At 36.8% G+C, this 18,961-nt stretch overlaps 3 protein-coding genes across 4 annotated transcripts in view; 1 reads left to right on the forward strand and 2 right to left on the reverse strand.

The window, feature by feature from the left end:
• Positions 1-1,126: 1,126 nt before the first annotated feature.
• LOC117232950 (ubiquitin carboxyl-terminal hydrolase 3-like) lies at positions 1,127-10,925 on the reverse strand. The gene is made up of 6 exons (XM_033492764.1): positions 10,368-10,925; positions 6,049-6,196; positions 4,766-5,552; positions 3,735-3,977; positions 3,195-3,388; positions 1,127-2,816 (listed from the first exon to the last, which is right to left on the reverse strand). Exons 1-6 carry the CDS (start codon positions 10,456-10,458, stop codon positions 2,654-2,656), a joined length of 1,626 nt encoding a protein of 541 aa, XP_033348655.1. The 5' UTR covers positions 10,459-10,925; the 3' UTR covers positions 1,127-2,653.
• A 1,118-nt stretch (positions 10,926-12,043) lies between these two features.
• Positions 12,044-13,059, reverse strand: LOC117232941 (40S ribosomal protein S17). Its single transcript, XM_033492743.1, has 3 exons — positions 12,955-13,059; positions 12,528-12,679; positions 12,044-12,362 (listed from the first exon to the last, which is right to left on the reverse strand). The coding sequence occupies exons 1-3, from the start codon at positions 12,955-12,957 to the stop codon at positions 12,122-12,124; spliced, it is 396 nt and encodes a 131-aa protein (XP_033348634.1). The 5' UTR covers positions 12,958-13,059; the 3' UTR covers positions 12,044-12,121.
• A 792-nt stretch (positions 13,060-13,851) lies between these two features.
• The window catches only part of LOC117232940 (furin-like protease 2), a 412,456-nt gene continuing 407,346 nt past the window's right edge, over positions 13,852-18,961 (forward strand). For both annotated transcript variants that reach the window (XM_033492739.1, XM_033492741.1), the window contains exon 1: positions 13,852-14,682. The gene's annotated coding sequence lies outside the window, so the exon portion shown is untranslated. The remainder of the gene's footprint in view (positions 14,683-18,961) is intronic.

Below are 18,961 nucleotides of genomic sequence, written 5' to 3' on the forward strand. Positions count from 1 at the left end.
TAAAATCTTCTGGGATGAAAGGATTAGTAAAAAAAATTTCTGCCAGATGGAAAAAACCGAAAAGATGCGGTAACGGAATTGGACCGACGAAGGTAACTAGCGTCATTTACAAAAATCGAGATTATCGAGAAGAATGCGAGAGCTCGAATTGCTCAGAATCGTCATCTTTACAGGAATGTAAAATATACGAGAGTTTGGAAGAAAAATTATGTAATCCTGAACCTAGTCCTGACTCTCCAGACGAAAAGTCGTCAATAATTTATAACAAAAATTTGTCTAATACGAAAAGTAGTAAAAATAGACTGTCGAGTATTGAAAATCCTTGCAGACGCTATGATCGTGATGATTTGTGGGTTCAAGCGTTCAAGAATTCTAATCACAAAAAGGGAGAGAAAAATGTAGAAATAGCGAATGAAGTAGATGAGGATAAATTAAAAAATCCTTACTCGGTATTTTTTGTAAAAAGCACGCAAGGAACGCCAGAGACCTCTACTAAAGCGTTTGTTCCGAAAAATGAGAAACAGAAACAAGATGTTTCTATGGAAAAACGAAAGAATCGGGTAAAATTTCGTGCAAATTCTCTAACCACGACATCGAAGTTAGACGAAAATGTTTGCAACGAATCCATTAAGAACAGAAATTTTGAACATACTAAAAGAAATAGAAATGCGCAGAGCGGATGTTTTTGTTTACGATTTTATCGAATGATCATACCGATCTCATTTGGTTCGATTTCCAAATATCGGTCAAGAATAAATGACAATTCATCGTCGGTAAAGAAGAGATCTCGTATGTCATTACAGAAAAAGAAAGGTTGACACTTGTATCCCATGCTCTGTCGGTAGAACGAATGTTTGTTGAATTTTTATAATTATGTATGTACATACATAAACGATTAACAAATGATTGCAAATTAACTTGGAAATTTTGTTTTAGTTGTTAGCCAAACTTCAAGATACTTTTTTTATCTATATGTATATACTTGCAGAATTATGTATTCGATTAACTCATTTACACAATTTGAGTCTTTTCTGACTCATCTTTATATGAACATTTTTTTAATTGTGAATATTTGCAGACAAAATATATATCGAAAATCAATAACAAGAGTCATGACAAATAGGAGTATGATATCGTCGTTCATATTCTTTATTTATACGTCGTTCATACATATCTCATTTATTCTCAATATTAGTGTTGCACGCTTACTTACATCTTTTTTTTTTTACTTTTTTTATTCTTTTTGCTTTCCCTTCTTTGCATACGAGTGAATCTTTGCTGAAGATACGCGTTTATCGAGTTTATCGCCTTAATAAAACGTTCTTTCGCTACGCTTTCTTTAACTTATTATCGTTATTATCGTTACCATTATAGAAAAAATAAGTCTTTAAATAATCACATAAGAGCCGTCGAGCCGTCGAGAATCGTGGGGAAAAAGGAGTGGCAGGGAATAAGAGAGAACGTGTTTATATACATACATGCATACATACGTGTATTTTGTCAACACACATGTAAACGATTCGCGTATAGGTAGTCACGTATGTGTATGCTCGAATGATAATTGTACGTATGGGTCTGTCGTGTGTACGCATGGGTATATGATGTATCTGCACATGTGTATGTGTTAAGTATCCAAGGATGAAGGTAACATGTTTTTCGAAGTAATAGAGTTGGTTGGCTCTATATGGTATTTTCGCTTACCAGCTCCCTCGAAATAACGATGATGTCGCTCTAAGCCTAGAAAAAAATCTATCTACCGAGAAGACCAGTCGTTTTCGTTTTAATTTAAAACTATATATACGAGGTACGCATTACGCGTTATTCCGCTATGTGGCCGGGAGGAGCTTTAATCGATTCGATGAAGAGAGGTGGTCAACGACCACCGAGAGAGACCGGCGAAAAGGAGCATAAAGGAAACCAACTTTAAAGGCAATGCGTTTCCGCGATCTGCCTCGAGAGTACGCTGTTTCTTTCTTTCGTTCTTAGTTTTTTCTTCCTTCTGCCGTTTCTAAAAAAGGAATGGAAGCTCTCGGTTCACGCAATGTATATCCTTACATGTTCACGTGAGTACACAAAAACAACTATCAATATGCACAGCATACATTGCTAACGTTATTTTTGTCTATCAGTCAATTTACCGTTTAATCAATAACTGTGAAAAAGAAAAGGAACTGAAATCAATAGAAACGATAGGTATTAAATAAAAACTAATTAATTGTCGCTCATTCACGAACACATGAAAGTTTGGTTTCGCTTCGAACGACTATGAGGATAGGAGTCGAATATCATACTCGTACATCGTGCTAAACGTCGTAATATCTAGATAATATACGATGTTGAGATTTTTTTATAAGAAATATGTCGATTGAAATTCTATGAAATCCATGTTTATCGCTTATCATTAACAAAACATACCCAAAGTCTATATTTAATCATACTAAACGAAAAAATCGAAAACGGGCGTTTCCTTCCTTCCTCTTTTAGAAACTTCGCGAAACTTGTCTAAGTCTTCTAACTTCTTCCATTTGACCCTTTTAGCATATGCACCATTCAACTTCGTCTGTTCGAATTTCTCTTACTTCTTATTTATTCGTTCATGGTCATCGTCGTTGAAGCTCGCACCATCAGGACGGGACTGACTGGGGAAACGACGTCACAAGGGAGGTGGAATGGAGAATTCTTTCCGCACGTAAAACAGAATATAGGGTTTACACTTGGCGACTGCGTCCGTGGTTGCTGGTCGTACAGAGCTATCGTTAAAGTGAAACCATTGTCCGTCGTGAACAGCGAAGGCAGTATAATGTCCAGTTCCAGCACTAAAATGGATATTCCAATATTTATTCTCAAAATAGATACCATAGCTCTGTTATACAATAGATGAAAACATTGATTTTACAATGTAAAAATTATGGAATACTTATAAGACTGATGAAACATATTGAATTTTGCTTTATACAAACAGATATAATATACGTTTAGCTTGTGGTGTATTGCCATCTTAAAATGGATATAATGATATATGTTTCTGAATCCATAATTTACAGATTTTATTTAATTCGATAACTTTTTATCAGAATATATAGAATTGTGTATAGATTGACTCATTGAAAGAAATTATGAATGAGTCTGATTCTGATGATCTAATAAATGAGTTTGTATGTAGAATTAACATAAAAAAAGACGTTTGAGCATACCCTGAACCGTGGTGTACAATAACGGCAGCTAAGTCATATAAGTGACTATTTGAAGCGCCCAATTTCGTTCCACTCACACCACGCACCGTAAATGCAGACATATCAAGTGATTTCATCGGAAAATCCACCTGTGTGTCCACCTTCGAGCGATAGGAATTGCACCACCTAAATCTTTTAATGTGAAGGCACAACACCTAAAATAAAATAGAATTGTTAAACTATATGTTACAAACGAAGAAAATTTATAAGTTAATATATGGAGACGAATATTATAATAAATATTCTAAAAGTATTTCATTTAGAGAATTCCAGATTATCATTATATTTTGAAATTACAGACAATAAAGTGTGTTACAGACAATAAACTGTAAAAATTAGTAATGTAATCAATACAAAATAGAAACATACATTTGTACATTAAGTAATGAAACGAAAAGAGATTCAATATATTATAATATTTTCGAAACAAAACGAAAATATATTCTATAAAAATATTTCTAAATATCTTCTAAATGAAATAGTTAATAAAAGTATGCTAACATTAGGCAGCCTGTGTATCCAGAACCTCTTGGTGGATCTCTGTTTCCCCATGCAATTGTCACAAAAGTATAGTTCGCTATCGGCCAGCTCTTCGACTTTGAAGAATCTCGTTAAGCTGTACGTGAGACTGCATACTTCTTCCTGTTCTTTCGTTCGTCTCTGTAATCTGTCCGGTATATCCAGTGAAAGATCCTGAAAGGGCTCGTGCGTCTTGGAATCTGTACGGCAGTTCATGCAGTGGACCTGCGCGAGGAAACGCGATCCATAATTTGTCCGCGCTTCTCCCAAGAAGAAAATGAATAATAAAATGACTCTCCAAAACAATATTGATTCGGAAAGGGCACTCCCTCTCGTCATTTCGTATTGGAATAATAAAATGTAACCGGAAACGCATTAACCCTCGCCTGGTGAGTGCCGGATCATTTTGATACAAGTTGTGTCATGCATAGAAAGTAGGCACCAGTAGAATACCAAAGTAGACCTTGGTATTATATGCAATAAACAATGCAGATAGAGCTTTGAGATAGTGGAATTATACCTTCTTAAATTTGATAATAAAATAAGTTTCCTAAAAATAATTCTTTTGTGTACACTTTTTTCATAATTAAAATGTTTTTAACAAGAATATTTTAAGATTCGACTACCAAAATAAATTAAGCAATAAATTAAGAACACAAAATTACAATAATAATATTTAATCACTGTCTTTTTTTCCTATTCATTTTGCCAACATTATGTGTTTTTGTGAGCTTCTAAATACATCATCTCTGGTTTTTCTGAAAAACTTTAAAACAGTATGATACAGTACAATATGTATTACCAAATTTGGAACTTTTATATATAGTGGAATAAATTCCTCGTGTAATAACAATAGCTCTAGAATCATTTATCATAGAACATTTCTTCGAAATCCATACATAAAGTGTATGTTATACATCAGAATGATACAGCATCATCCAGCCGCAAAGCGTTTGATCATCGGTGACCGAGGGTTAAACAGAGCTTCCTCCTTGAACAATCCTACGACTTACCACGCTAAGAAGGGTGCCTCCAAACACGGCTGTGACGATGCTCTGTTTGCCGCGCAGACCGAGAGGTTCGTGTCCCAGTCTGGGCAACAATTGCAAGAGCTCGGTGTGCAGTCTGTCCAACATGTAGGTAAGAAATTCATGAGCGTCTTGTTGTTGGTAGCCTCGAAATCTTGGTACGACTTTCCAGATGACAAGGAAAAGGCATTCGGGCGAAATGGCTTGACCATTTGAGCCACCAAGATTCAAACCAAGGAGTACCTTCCTGAGCTCTTCCGCGAGTAAGGCGTCACTCATAAACTCTTTTGCTCGACCGGGCGTGACGATTCGCCCTCTATGTGTGGGCGGCTCGTCGAATGGTATGCCCTCTAGGCATGGCATCTGCGTGAGATACTCGCAAAAATGGCTGATGTTGTTGAACGATTGTAACACAACATTCATGAAACAGGTGTTGCCGAGATTTCTCAGGCCGACGACCTTCTTCTCTTTGGTTATCTTGGAGCTCCTACGCTTGGTCGTCGGCCGATTGTCCCCGCTTGTGCCATCCAACGAGTGTAGCCTCTTCCGCGCTGTTCTCGGTCGGAGGTTCCTTACGACCACTTCCGCTTTCCACAGAGCGTCCGCGTCGTTATCATCACTGTTCTCTCTCCTCGAGGACGGCGTCGTAGACGGCGACGTGTTCCAATTCTCCTCATTCTCCTTGTGCTCATCTTTGCGAAATGTGACGCGACGTATCTTCTCAATTTGGCCGCTCGTCGTGTCGTTAATTACATACTCGTCACACATGTAACTGAAAATGAATGCCTTTGTAAGTGCTGGCAAGTCAGGATCGGCGTGCTATTAATTAATTGAAGGGTTCGTGGGTGGATTCTTTATTTTCTTGATATCGAATATTTGATGAATGACTACTTACGACTTAACGCGTTATGGCTAAATACAGCCATTCTTTATGGTACACGAAACCTCAAATTTGAGGTATTACGGTCTATATTAATAACATACTTATAAAATTTGAGATTTGGTTTATAAACCAACAATTGAATATGAAAAAGAGAAAGACAAGATTTGTTTTTGGAAAGAATTTATTTATGGTTTCTGAGACTATTGTACCGGTCGAGCTAACATATTGCTGCTAATATTAATAAAGATGGCTGCCGCTAACAAACAAAATGATAGAGAGGGAGAGGCATGTTGGCGAGATTAAAAATCGTATCAACTGACGCGAGGAAGGCTCGGACTGTCGGTCTGTGTCGCGAAGAATGGCGAAAGCGAAGGGTTTAACTTACCAGAATACTGCCAGGTTCTCACAGTCGATACAAACACAGTGCTGATTATTTTCTTCGTGATGCTGTAATGCATGGCCTGCCACGTATCGTCCACAGTGAATGGCTCCACAGTACAGACAGAGCCACGTACTTTTCTCAGTGCCACATACTATCGACAATAACAAAACACTTGATAAAAACATTGCCCTTGCTATGCATTCTAGTTTAAATGTTATCGTTCTGTGTTAAAACTGCAAACGATATAAAATTAACGAGTAACAGAGATTGAAGGCCATGTTCTCAAAATGGTCGAATTCTATACATGTTTCATTTTTAGGATCTCACCCTTTTATTTTTTCAAACCGAAGGTATGAATTGAGGTATAAATATTGTAGAAGATTCTAAGCTTAAAAATTAGAATTTCTTATTTTATTGATTCTGAACTTAATTTTTTGCGATTGATTCTGACTTGTTCTTATTTAGCTGATATTTAGAATAATGGCGATTTTCATATTATAAAAATCGTGTGTTATTTGTAACGCGTTACAACTTACTATCTTAGTCTTTATGAATCTAAGTTTTGTTCTTAGTTACGTGACCCCGAGAATAATGGAAATATCATACATTATATGTATTGTAATTCCGATTTTCGTAAATTTGAACGAGTTTCTACCACAATTCGATATTTTTGGATTTTACCCTAGCTACAGCTATTTTTGGAAAATTCCTAGAATTTTTTAAAGTTAGTGCATTCAGGAAATATAAAAGGCGATCATTACAAAATAATATAAGTCCCAAGTCGGTGTACTATCTTCTTGGCTCGTCTCGGCTTACGTAATTCTCAAGAGATCGCGTAAAACCAGGGTGAATGGGAGGAAGGCTGTTCGACACACCCCCTTTGCAGTCGATCGATCGCAAAATGTCTCGCAGTGCTATCAAGTTTGAGATTTTGCATGCACATTTCTTTTTTTCCCTTTCCTCATACGTATATTTTTTCAGCACCATGGCGTATCTATGATATTAAAAGCGAGTAAAATCTATGGAGACGTCTGCCAAGTTAATTGATCCTATACCAAGAATATACATTTCAGTAATTAAATACGATAATGAAATTACTAAATTCGAAAGAAAATTCGAAAATTCTACGCCCATGCAATTGGATCGATTTCGATCATTTTTATTTTGGATTGCTTGGTTCGATACCTGACTATTTTTAGCTACTTAAATAAACTTTGCAACAGTAGAATAAAAGAAAAAGACGTAAAATTGCTAAAGGTAAAAAAGCACGAGTACATGAAAATTGAGATATCGCATAGGTAGGCCAACTGAAATCCAATCTTCTAGAAGCACGTATCCCTGTACACACCCATTTGTTTTGCAATCTCGTGTAAGAATTATTATAACCCCACGCCCTGTGCAAATTATATTGTATTATTTCTTTGTAAAATGTACTAGGAATTTTAATTACACGTTATATACATTGGAACAAGATTGTTCAGAAATATTGCTTGAGATTGTATAACTATTGAATTCAGTATTTTTATAAATTTCAAACAATACAATGATACATCTTAAGATAGAACAAAATTTTTCTTATATTTATATAACAGAAAAAATATTTTTGTGCATAAAATTCAAATGTACAAATATAGTTTTACATCGAAATTTAAAATGAGTTGATAACCTGCAAATGATAATTTGGAACATCAGGTATTATATTTTGCATATATGTGTATATTATTAAAATAAAATATCATAGAGACCAACGTAAGTTTTGTTAGATTATAATCAAAGTTTCATTATCGATGGAAAAAGATAATCCAATCGAGCCAAGTCTATCGAATGTTCAATATTTCAAAGTGGGTAATAATTCTCAATTTGATGTAAAAATACGTTGCGCATCACGCTGTATTCTTGGAAGATCACGTCAGTGCAGTTAAGGTCAAAATCAAATAAAAATCGTCGATAGAGTTGCATACAGGTAGTCTGAGAAATCCTAAACTCGAAAGACAACCAATCGTTGACCATTTCATTGGTGTGAGAGGTGTATCACGTGAACCACGAAAAAAAGCTAGCAGGGTAACCAACAATCATCTAACGAGCCACGTATCCATCCTTTTACTCGTCCGTCTCTTTTGTCATATCGTTGCGTCTCTTTTTCGCTGGTTGGTAACGAACGATACGATTCGCCACGCCTACTGCGTGTTGCGTCGTTGAAGAATTTCGTCGACGCATTGTCCAAGCGACGGAACCAGATAAAGATAAAGGCGACAAACGCGTGCACCAGCAGAGTCTTCGGTTCGATGCAATCCCGGGAGAAGAAAAAGGAACGATGAGGGAAAAATTCGTTTCCCGAGCAATACGACTCGTATCGAGGCATCCGATTAGCAACGACGCCGTTATCGATTTTGCAACGTCGTACCCGAACCAGCTTGCAGCGCAGGAAAAGAGGCAGAAGAGGGATGGGAGGGGAAGGTGTGGAACATGGGGTTCTTTTATAGCCCACGAGGGACGATTTTTCTCCTGCGTGACTCGCGCCACAGTCGGGCTTGGTAATTTTTACCAGCGTCACTCTCCTTGCAAGATATTTAAATTGATCTTGCAACCTGGATATGTTTGCGATTCGTTGAGCGTGAACGATCTCTCGGGAGAGACGACGACGCGACACAGGGAGTATCGTTTCAATGATATTTGTATATGTTGACTATCTTGACAAATTCGGAAAATTCCGAAATACAACCTAACCCGAACTGAATAATAAAAAAAAAACATCGCTAGTCTGACTCATCGGTCGCGCTAATACACCTTTGAAATACTCTCTCCTTGACTATGCATGTTTTGTTTTGTTCCATTATTGTTCCCTCTCCCTCCCACCTTTCTCCTCTTTCTCGCTCGGATATTCAGACAAGAGATAAATATGCTTCGTGAATTCAATAGATTCTTCTCGATCCTGAAAGATCAAGAATATCAAAATCAAGAAAATGAAATTTCAGATTTTCTTGAAAGAATACGTTGCAATTAAATGACTCGGATCTTGGTGAAACGTTTCTTCCTGCCTGTTCTACTGTAAGAGGTCGCTAAAAGAAAAAAGACGGCGTAGTGCAGCATCGATTATCGAACAGAGCGAATCGAGTCTGTATTATGAAATTTTCCGTCTACAGCGAAGATCAGCTTAAGAGGGAGAACACATAGGACAAGGGAGATTTAAACGTATGCAATAAAAGTATTGTGTTTATTTTAAATATAATATCAAAGGCAATGACTATAGAGAATAGGTATCAAAATATCAGACGAGAAAACAAATTTCAAATCTCAAACAAGGAAGAAGTATTCACTAGATTATTCTATTCATTAATTTTCAAATGTATCTCTTAGATGATGATTCTTGAGAATGTGGATGTATGCAAGTTGACAAGCGGAAATGGAAGAAATTAGGAAAAACGAAGAAGGTGAAACGATGAACACGTTTATCAGGCGAGTTCTAATGACAGATCTCAGGCCAGCTGATTAGTGCCGTCTGGTATTGATTTTCCAATGACGACCGCGCCGCATACTGAGAACTCCCAGCAGGACGATGCACACGCGCACGTCCACGACGCTCTTGTTCGGTCCGTGGAGAGACACCCATGAACGGAGGACACACACACATAGATACTATATTACATATATACATGTATACATGAAGAAGAGGAGTGGACTTTCACGTACAACCGTACACGCGCGTATAGGTTTGTCTCGCATTCATACGTATTGACACGTACACATTCGCGTGTATCGAGGAGAGATGTAAGTACTATACATATTCGTGCTGGGAGTTCAATTCACAATACATACAAATAATACTAGGAGTCGTGCGTCCATAAGTATCATCGATATTCGCGTGTATCGACCGTGAAATACAGAAAGCGAACGTAAACGTGTACTTTCGTGTCCTCTCTCATAAAAAACATGCATTAATATCTTTATAGGGAAATAGAGAAATGGTTCGCTTCATCTTGTCGGCTACGACGGCTCAAGGCCGCGAGAGGAACGGCCGGGGCCGCGGTCACGAGAGGTAAAGAGAGAAAGAGGAAGAGAAAGAAAGAGGCGGGGGGAGAGAAAAAGAGCAAGACCGAGAACACAGGGGATAAAGAACGCAAAAGAAACGAGAGAAAAGGAGATGGGAGACAATAGAGGTGAAGGAAAGATCGAGATCGGGCTCGAGCAAGAAAGGAGTGCAAAATAGAATCCAACTTGAGAAGAAAGGATCTCGTGGGGGCTAGGTTTCGATTTTCTAAATACATCTTTTTTTTTCAATCTGCTAAGAAGGATAACGGTACGGTTTCTTTATAAGATCCTACCTGCACAGACGAACGGTAGATCCTTCGTACAATTCGCTTCTACGTCGTTACCGCCGAATTGGACGCTTTGAGCAAGATGTGGACACTCCATGTTTTCCTAGGCACGATTCCACGGGGCCCTCGTGGCCCCTTCGTCGGCGAGTGCCTGCGTACGTACGTGCCTGCGTTTACAACGTGTGCTCTTTCTCTCTCTTTGGGCAAAGGAGAATGTGTAGTGGCAAGGTAGAGAAGGAAGGATAGGATGGGAATGATATTCAGAGAAGGCGGGGTACACTCTTGGTGCCCCGTAATATCTGTCACATAGCGCGAAAAAGATTGGCTTGACTATTTCGTTGTATGTCTTTAAGCGAAAAAAAGAAAGGGTGCAACTGTTCTCGATGCGCAACGACGACGGACTGAGGAAAACGACCAGACCGAAAAGAGCAGTGGTGCGCCCGACTGGCCCCGACTACCGACCGAACGCAACCGAGCTGCGTCGGGCTCGGTTCTGCGGTGGTCGGGCTACCTCCAGAGTCACAGACCACTAATAGTCGACTGACTCGCCGGTTATACGGTCTCTCCTCCCTGCTCCCGAGAGTTTCAACATTCGTAGGCGTGCGATTACAGCTACTCTCTCCGTTTCTCTTCCTCTTTCTTCTTAACTTCGTCTGGTTCACCAGGTTGTGCTAGGCTACCTAGCCTTGGATCGTGCTAGGTCGCGCAGCCTCTGAACAACTTGTCCAGGTCCGGCTCAACCGCGTGGGTGCTGTTGGAAGGGCGACGATGCATTTCATTGTCGCGTCGATGCAGTCGTGTGCATATTAAGCCCCGTTATCTCTTGCAAAATATTATATAAACTTCGAAGTAATAAACTTTATTCGATGCGGTACCTTGGCTTTTCGCAATTTGAGCTACGATATCGCTGATAAATACGATACGAGAGATAGGATTACTCAGTTTCTATGTTTGCGATTAAAATGACGAGCTTCGTGCAAGGGAAGGCGAAAATGGTTGATGTCGTTGAGAGTATGTATATATGCTTTAAATGCACTGTACATAACTTTGATATATAATTATAATTGGAGCGGGAAATCGATACCGTTGAACCTCCGCGATAGTAACATTTTTTACTACTTTTGCTACTCTTAATATAACGTTACGATTATTTCTACCATATATAATTTAATGCAAAATAATAAATTGTTTAATATAAATTTGACAAACTTTTTGATCGAAATATTCGTTTTATGTGTAAAAATAATGTAAGAAGCAATTTAATATTAATATCTTTCAATAATGTTGTTAATTAAAATATTGGAAAAAGTAAACGAAAAAATTAATTTTAATAATAAGCTATTATAAATTATAATGTACATAACAGTACATAACGAAATTCGATTAAAATGGCCGACTTGTGCACACGCGTACTTTTACTTTAAACTTTTCACATTCTACCATTTATATATTTCAAAACCTAACATTAAAATTGATTTGTATTTTTTCTTTATAAATGGATATGAAATATGCTTCTATTAAAATACAGATAATCAATTACATTAATTTTAGCTTGTAGAATTTAATATATTTCTTAATATGTATTTTATTTTACAGTAGCCTGTTACTTACCATAAGGAAATCAATACATGTACACACTCGAAAGAATGACAGGTTTACACGTTAAAATCAGTTTGAGAATATAAAATTTTTAGAATGTCAGCTTGCAGTTTTATTTAAAGTGCAATACTAACAATCTTATTTCATATAAACAAATAAATTTAAGAACGTCTGCTATATGGCGGTAGTTGGGATTGTGTGAGTTGAAGTCCTGGAATGTTGTTAAATCCAAGCATTTGTAACATTTCCTTGGTTTCTGGATCTACTTCAATAATATCGTGCTCCAATGCAGACACCTCAGGAACATAGTTGTCCCTGCGTTCTCTCTCTTCTTCTTGGAGTTTGATGGAAATACCACGTACTTGACTGTGTCTCAGACGCTTCATCAAGTGCGTGACAAATCTATTTGGAATAATAGGATAAAGAAATTCAATAAAAAATTGAAATAGACTTAAATAAGAAATTAAATACGCTACAGTATACACGATAATAAATCCTACAAATTATGATTTAGTTTTTGGCATAAAAATGTTTTAACACAAAACATACACTTTTGTAAATACATACCCAGCGATTTTGTTTCGCAAAGATTTGCTGGGAATAATAGCAATTTCTTCGCATATCCTTTTATTTGTATGGAAGTCCATGGTCAATCGAGTATAGTATTTCTCGATGATTAGCTTCGCGGCCTTTTTGACCGTCTTTGTCCTGACGCGACTCTAAAATCATATTTATATTCCATTTCATGCTATTTAATCCATCTTGCACTCATTTAAAACAAAATATTGGAAAACACTCTAAACACATTCGTATAACCTCAAAATTTGTAACAAAAGATAACAATCTATTATAATACACTTTAACTGTAAATATTTCAACTTTTCAGTATAAAATAATTTATATGATGTTGTTAGATAATTCGTTTGTGTACTTGGTGACGGATTGCTACTGCCTTTTTAGATTTTTTTCTAGATTTTTATCAAAATATACGTACCATGATGAATACCGTTCCAGAAAAGATGGAGAAAATGAAAGAGAGATGCTACCGCCACGAAGAACTATCAATACCAACGGCCAAATGGAGAATCAACGTGTTCACTCATAGCATTACGGTCGTGCATTGTCTACCATGCGCTATGGGGCGCTGATGTCGACTGGCCAAAACTAATTCAAGAAAGTAAAAACATGGTGGAAATAATCAAGTGAATTTTTTATCATTTTGCATAATTTGTATAATACTTTACAAGTAAGTATACATTATTTATTCATAAATAAATTTATTGATGTTCACTTTAGGGGACACAGAATTATGGTTTTGTGTCGTTTATTGTTTTGACTATTCTGCAGCAACGCCAGTGGTGGCAGATTAGAGAAACACAGATCGCCGCATCATTGTGACATTCTTGACCACGGGAGTTTCGGGACCTGTATATACGACCGTGAATCAATAGCTACACTAGGGACATCTAGAACTTATGTTGAGTCTATCTTCAGAAATTTTATTTACGTATTTGTAGAAGATAAGTAAAAAAGATTAAATTAGAAAATTTGAAATTTGTACTCCAATTTTAAAATTAAGTTTAAATAAGGTTAACAAATGATATTCTAATAAGTTTTTACTTAAGAGATATAATATTCGTAATATTTTATATATTCTACAGAAGATAATGTAGGTAATTTAACTAAATAGATATTTATATAAATATTTAATTGTAATTGTAATTAGCTTTATAGTATATAAATACAATATTGATTATATTATTAAGTTCGAGTATTTTTACTTGTCAAAACGAAAGATTTTCTTTTCTATAAACAAAATCACGTTGCAATTGATTGCAGTAGGGTGGCACCACCACCCTTCATACAGTTCCTGCTCCAGTACAGACTGTCAGTGGCTCAAAACATGTCGTACATTGCGTTGTCGCGTCATGGAGTCATCATAAACGATTCTTATTTGCTCTTTTCGCGAGTGACATCCAGTTTCTTCGAAACTACAAACGCTCCCGATTACCAAGTATCACCCAGTTTAAACCGAGCATTCATAAAATGTCAAAAAATCAAGAATACCAGGTGACAAGTTGTGATGCGATGCGATAGTGGGGGCGAAGCATGGTGGCAGCACTGTGCCTTAAACGGGGCAGGAGCGAAGAGGGAGGGAAAGTAACAGAGATGTATAATGTTAGAGTGAGTGAAATAGAGTGATGAGAGTGAGATCATACCATATTGCTAACGCCGCAGTGCGAGAAAGACCGAAATTTCGCTCAGCAGCACACGGCAGTCGGCGTTTGTCCGCGGAAGCGGGATAGTAAACGTTTAGCGAGAGTAAGAGACTTGATAGGAGAAGGAGGGTAGACTCGTGAGGGAGAGGCGACGAGTTTGTTTATCGCCTTGGTGAACGGCGAGAGCAGTCAGTGCGGTGCTACACTTGGCCTGTAGTGGTCGGAATGATCGGTGGATTGGTTCGAAAGTTCGGCCTCGTTCTTCTGACAATTTACTCCGAGTAGTGCGTGGGTGCCGTCGTGTTTTCCTTTCGCGCACATGTCAATGTCCATTTAACCTCGTCGCAGACCTCGTGCCGGAAGAACATGCCGCGAACCACTGCCAAAACATAGTCGTTTTCGTGCATATATCAAAGTTGGTGACATTTGTACCTTTCAAGCAACTCCGCTGAAATTTCACCATACTTCGTGGGAATCTAACGCCGCGTGATACCTAAACAGAGGTAAATGTATTTCTTATTAAAATGAAAAAAAGAATTGCGTTTGATGATTGACGTCGCGTGATTCACAGCTAACCTCTTTATATTGGTGTGTGTCTCCATTATATAGTTTTGTATATTATGGTCTATCCTCAACGACCAATTACGGGTCTCTTTCTGAGTCTTTGTTTCTATCAGCTGACATCTCGAGGTCCTCGTGTACCAGAGACTTTCTCTTCGTGAAACTCGTTCATGTTGTTCCCCGATTAAGCTAGTGCTTTTTTCCCTCGTTGGTTGAATTCTGGCGAGTAGAAGGCGGATTTTAACTGTCGATATTCTTTCGCGAATTTCTCCGCGAGCAGTAGGGTCGTTGATCTCGATTCTTTCACTTTCGTCGAAAATAGAGGCTGACCGTGATTCGCATGCGGAATGGTGCACGCGTTGCGCTCATAAGAGGAAAAAAAAAGGCTGTGAAAGCAGCGTTGGCGTTTCGCGGAGCCACGCGCGCGTGTGTAATTCAGGCCAGTGCGAGTGGCGTGCGAAAAATGATTGTGGCCACGCGTGTGTGCAAGCTTGTATCGTATGCGCGATGCGTCGCCAAAGAAATATCGCGGTGTCGCGTTCTAATCATGCGGGCTCGAAAAACCTTTTAGTTCCGATTAATGCTCCTCTCTGACCTTTTCTGACCCGAAACTAATTACGGTTTCGCGTTTCGTTCACAGAAATACAGTGGTTCACCAAGTATTCCAACATTTCTTTACGAATACGTGTGTTAGACGAAATATTTTCAAATTTGATTAATGTGATGAAAATATATAGAAACAAGGATAAATTTTGTAGATCTAATGTCTCTTCCTGCGGTGTACTGCTCATTAAAGTTCGAAATTTACGAACAACGTTGGATTAGGTTAGTTTTTTCGATTCTTATAAGAACCAAGTTTTACTCAAGGCGTTATTTATTAACTATATTTTGTACAGTCATCTTATTTTTTGCTAAATATATTGCACATGTATGTTAAAAGTGCCAGAATTCAAAATAATTCAGTCTTATGTTAAACAAACCGTCAAAATAGTATTTCAAGGACTAAAAAGAGAAAATTACAAAAGTAATATTGACCAATATTTCCTACAGTCTTTTCTTCTTCTCAACAAGATGTGTTTAGTAAATAATTTTCTCGTAAATTACCAAATAATTTTTCGCTTCTCTCGAAAAATTTTAAATATATGTACGATACGTTTGCAGTACATATCTACTTTTATACTTTTAAATTATACCGATACAGTCATGACTCGTGACAGTCGTGTCTTTTATAGTGCTGATGAAATTTCAAAATGTTTCATATAACACACACACACATCAGACTTTTGTTTTAATATTTTCGTGAGTCATGGACGTATTACGGATTTTGTGATGATTTGCTCGAATACAAATTTTGTTTCTCCCTCCCGCGTCCCGGTTTGCGTGCAACCTCGTCTTCTCGAGAGCTTGCCACACTGGTGACAAAAAATTCCAGGCTGCTCTTTCCTGATCGAACGAGTTTCAACTTGCCACTGGTATATATGGTAATGGTATACCGTGTACACACGTATACAACGATCGTCGATATCTACCAGTTCTATTTTCTCGTTTTCCATTAGATTTCAAATTGGAGTATGTATGTTTACGGACGTGATTGGCTGCGACCTTGTGCGTGAAGCGTCGGTATTAAGAGCACTTTATTATCGGCTGCATAATGGGACGTACGGTTACTGTCGTTTGGAGATAATGCGTGTTTCCCTATTTGTGAAATGATTTGCGCTATTGGTCGTATTAGATGATTTGAAATAATTAAACGTATGGAATATATGTATAATGTATAATAATAAAGCCATATAGAATATGTCGAATGTATCATTATTATTACTAATTAATTGCTAGTTAATTACTTTTCCATACTATTCATTATGATAGTAAACGTATAGATGTGATGATTACCAAAGAAGTTGTATAATTTCTGATTTACCAAGATAATTCCTGTTTTGTAAAGTAAGCATTAAGGATAAAGATGTTATGCAAGGTTTGTAATATGTAAATTTACGGAAGAAGAGGATTTACTTTACATGAAGGTTGATTGTCTATGTAAATTTTGAACGTGATGTATTATAATTTGTAATATTTTGTATAAAATTATTTAATACATTTAACTGGTATTTCGAATTTTTGACTATGAAGTCATCGTTATTAGCAATTGCTCTTTCGATAGCTAAATATATATTGTATGATAGATCAATAGCAAATATGATGTTGGTAGGTTAATTTTGATTAAATTTTCTAGTTAAACTTTGAAGTAATAAAAGGGTTAGAGTTGCAGGACGATAGTAAAAATATTGAAAATGGATATTTATTAGTTACAGAAAGACAAGTAGATTATGTAATGAAATCAGCTTCAGGCGATATCTATGTATAAATCTTAATTTCATGCATCTTCGATCAGATATGTTATTTCCGTATTTATTTCCACATAGCTGCGAGTAGAGTTTAACGATAATGACGGAATATTTCAGAGAAATCCACGAGCAAGGAAACAAACATCCTTTAACGTCTTAAGTCTTTGTCTAGATCGTTCGTTTAACTCATCCATTTGATTTCTCCTTCTTTCGTGTATTCACGTTTCTTTATTTCACTATCCTCCTTCGAACGATAAGCTACTAAGCCGTATTTAAATGTGAATATCAATCAGCTCGAATAAAGTTACCATATCGTATATTATCGTTACGTAAGATATTTAGAATGTAATATAACGAGATATCTCGTATCAAAGAAATATAATTTAATACACCGCTAAGTTATTCTTCACTTGGTAAAAAAGAAGAGACGCAAATGTTGCAATGTCGGTATTGTTCCATATGAGGCAAAAATCGCGTTTCCAGCAAGTCTACCTTTATCAGTGTTTTTCACTGACATCTTTAAATTAATTGTTTTTAAATTGTTATTTTTTTAATAATCTTTTTGACAACTTGCAGACGTTACTAAATAATTTCCCGTGAAAATCGTAACCTGTATCCGTTAAGAAAAATGGAAACCAAATTGGTATCAATCTTTAACAATAAAACGTTAAAATTCGCAAGGAATCGTCCTAGTAATTTTTTATGCAGTTTGCATATGCTAATGAAGTGTACGAATCGCCATTCGCGTATTCATTAGTGTAGTTGTCGCTGAACTGTCCGTCCTGTGTTTGTCCGATGTTGTCGTCATCAGCGTCTTCTTGGTGAGTACGCGTGTCATCGGTAATTGAATTCAGTACGCAAGACAGTTGTTCGCAGATGTACACAAACATGTTGTACAGGTTCTACCAAAACACATACACTGAAGAAGCGTTCAAACGATAAATATTATTGTCGATATTTCAGAGTTTTCAGCATTGTGTAGACGATACACATTGATCGTCTAGATGGCCTCTTACGATAATATTGACAATAATATTACCAATAATATTCACAATAATATCGATCGTCTAAACGCTCTACGACGTTCATTGCTATTTACATTGTTATACTTAATTTCTATTAATAATATTTCCATTAACAATCTGTAACAGTAAGTGTAACATTTAAACAACATTTTAACAACTGTATTGGAGAATGACAAATTATTTTGACGTCTAACAGCAAAGAAATATTAGTCCCTTTTAATGGTATAATACTTTTGTTTGTTATAGATCTATCGTTATAGATCCTGTAAAGAACCAAACTTTTCGCCGTACCAAAAACTTCATTTTGTCTATGCCGTTTTACATCACATCATCTCCTCTTTCCAGTCGCACCATAAATTATACCTCGTTCTGTGTGCCTTGAAGAAAGAACTATTCAAGCGTCTGAATACTCAATATTCAAATCACGTCGGCCGGAGTTCGTGTGTCCCCAATTTAACCGCGTTTTCAATGCTTTGTAACAAAGTAAAATGAGCTCTTGAACTACAAACAGTTACATCTCCCTTCGTGCTGCGCATAAATATGATTAATTTTAACGAGAAACTAAATTTGTACAGTTTTCTAAAAAAAAAAGAGAAAAGAACGAGATTTTTCTCTTAGAAAAGTCTCATTTTATTACACATTCTCGATATATTTTAAGGAAAATAGTACATTGACGTTTATTTTTTATTCATACTTGACATTCGAAGAGCATTCATTTTTAAACATCCTGTATAATGTTATCTCTATTCATATTTTCTCGTGGTGTTATGACGCTTTGGGTGGCTTTTATTTTACACGTAACAGCACTCGTGGAATTGCAAATCTCATGCTTTCTACGGTCCTTGAACCAT

Source organism: Bombus vosnesenskii, unplaced genomic scaffold, assembly GCF_011952255.1.
Source record: "Bombus vosnesenskii isolate JDL3184/JDL3185 unplaced genomic scaffold, Bvos_JDL3184-5_v1.1 scf7180000013294, whole genome shotgun sequence".
NCBI lineage: Eukaryota > Metazoa > Arthropoda > Insecta > Hymenoptera > Apidae > Bombus > Bombus vosnesenskii.

What these genes read in the sequence shown, in the direction of transcription:
- LOC117232941 (XM_033492743.1), bottom strand. An exon ending in TTGCGAAACAAAATCGCTGG is followed by an intron (nt 12,363 to 12,527) that starts GTATGTATTTAC and finishes TATTCCAAATAG; the next exon opens with ATTTGTCACGCACTTGATGA.
- LOC117232950 (XM_033492764.1), bottom strand. Translation starts at nt 10,458, where the DNA reads ATGGAGTGTCCACATCTTGCTCAAAGCGTCCAATTCGGCGGTAACGAC. An exon ending in TCTACCGTTCGTCTGTGCAG is followed by an intron (nt 6,197 to 10,367) that starts GTAGGATCTTAT and finishes TATTGTCGATAG; the next exon opens with TATGTGGCACTGAGAAAAGT. An exon ending in ATTGTACACCACGGTTCAGG is followed by an intron (nt 2,817 to 3,194) that starts GTATGCTCAAAC and finishes TATCCATTTTAG; the next exon opens with TGCTGGAACTGGACATTATA.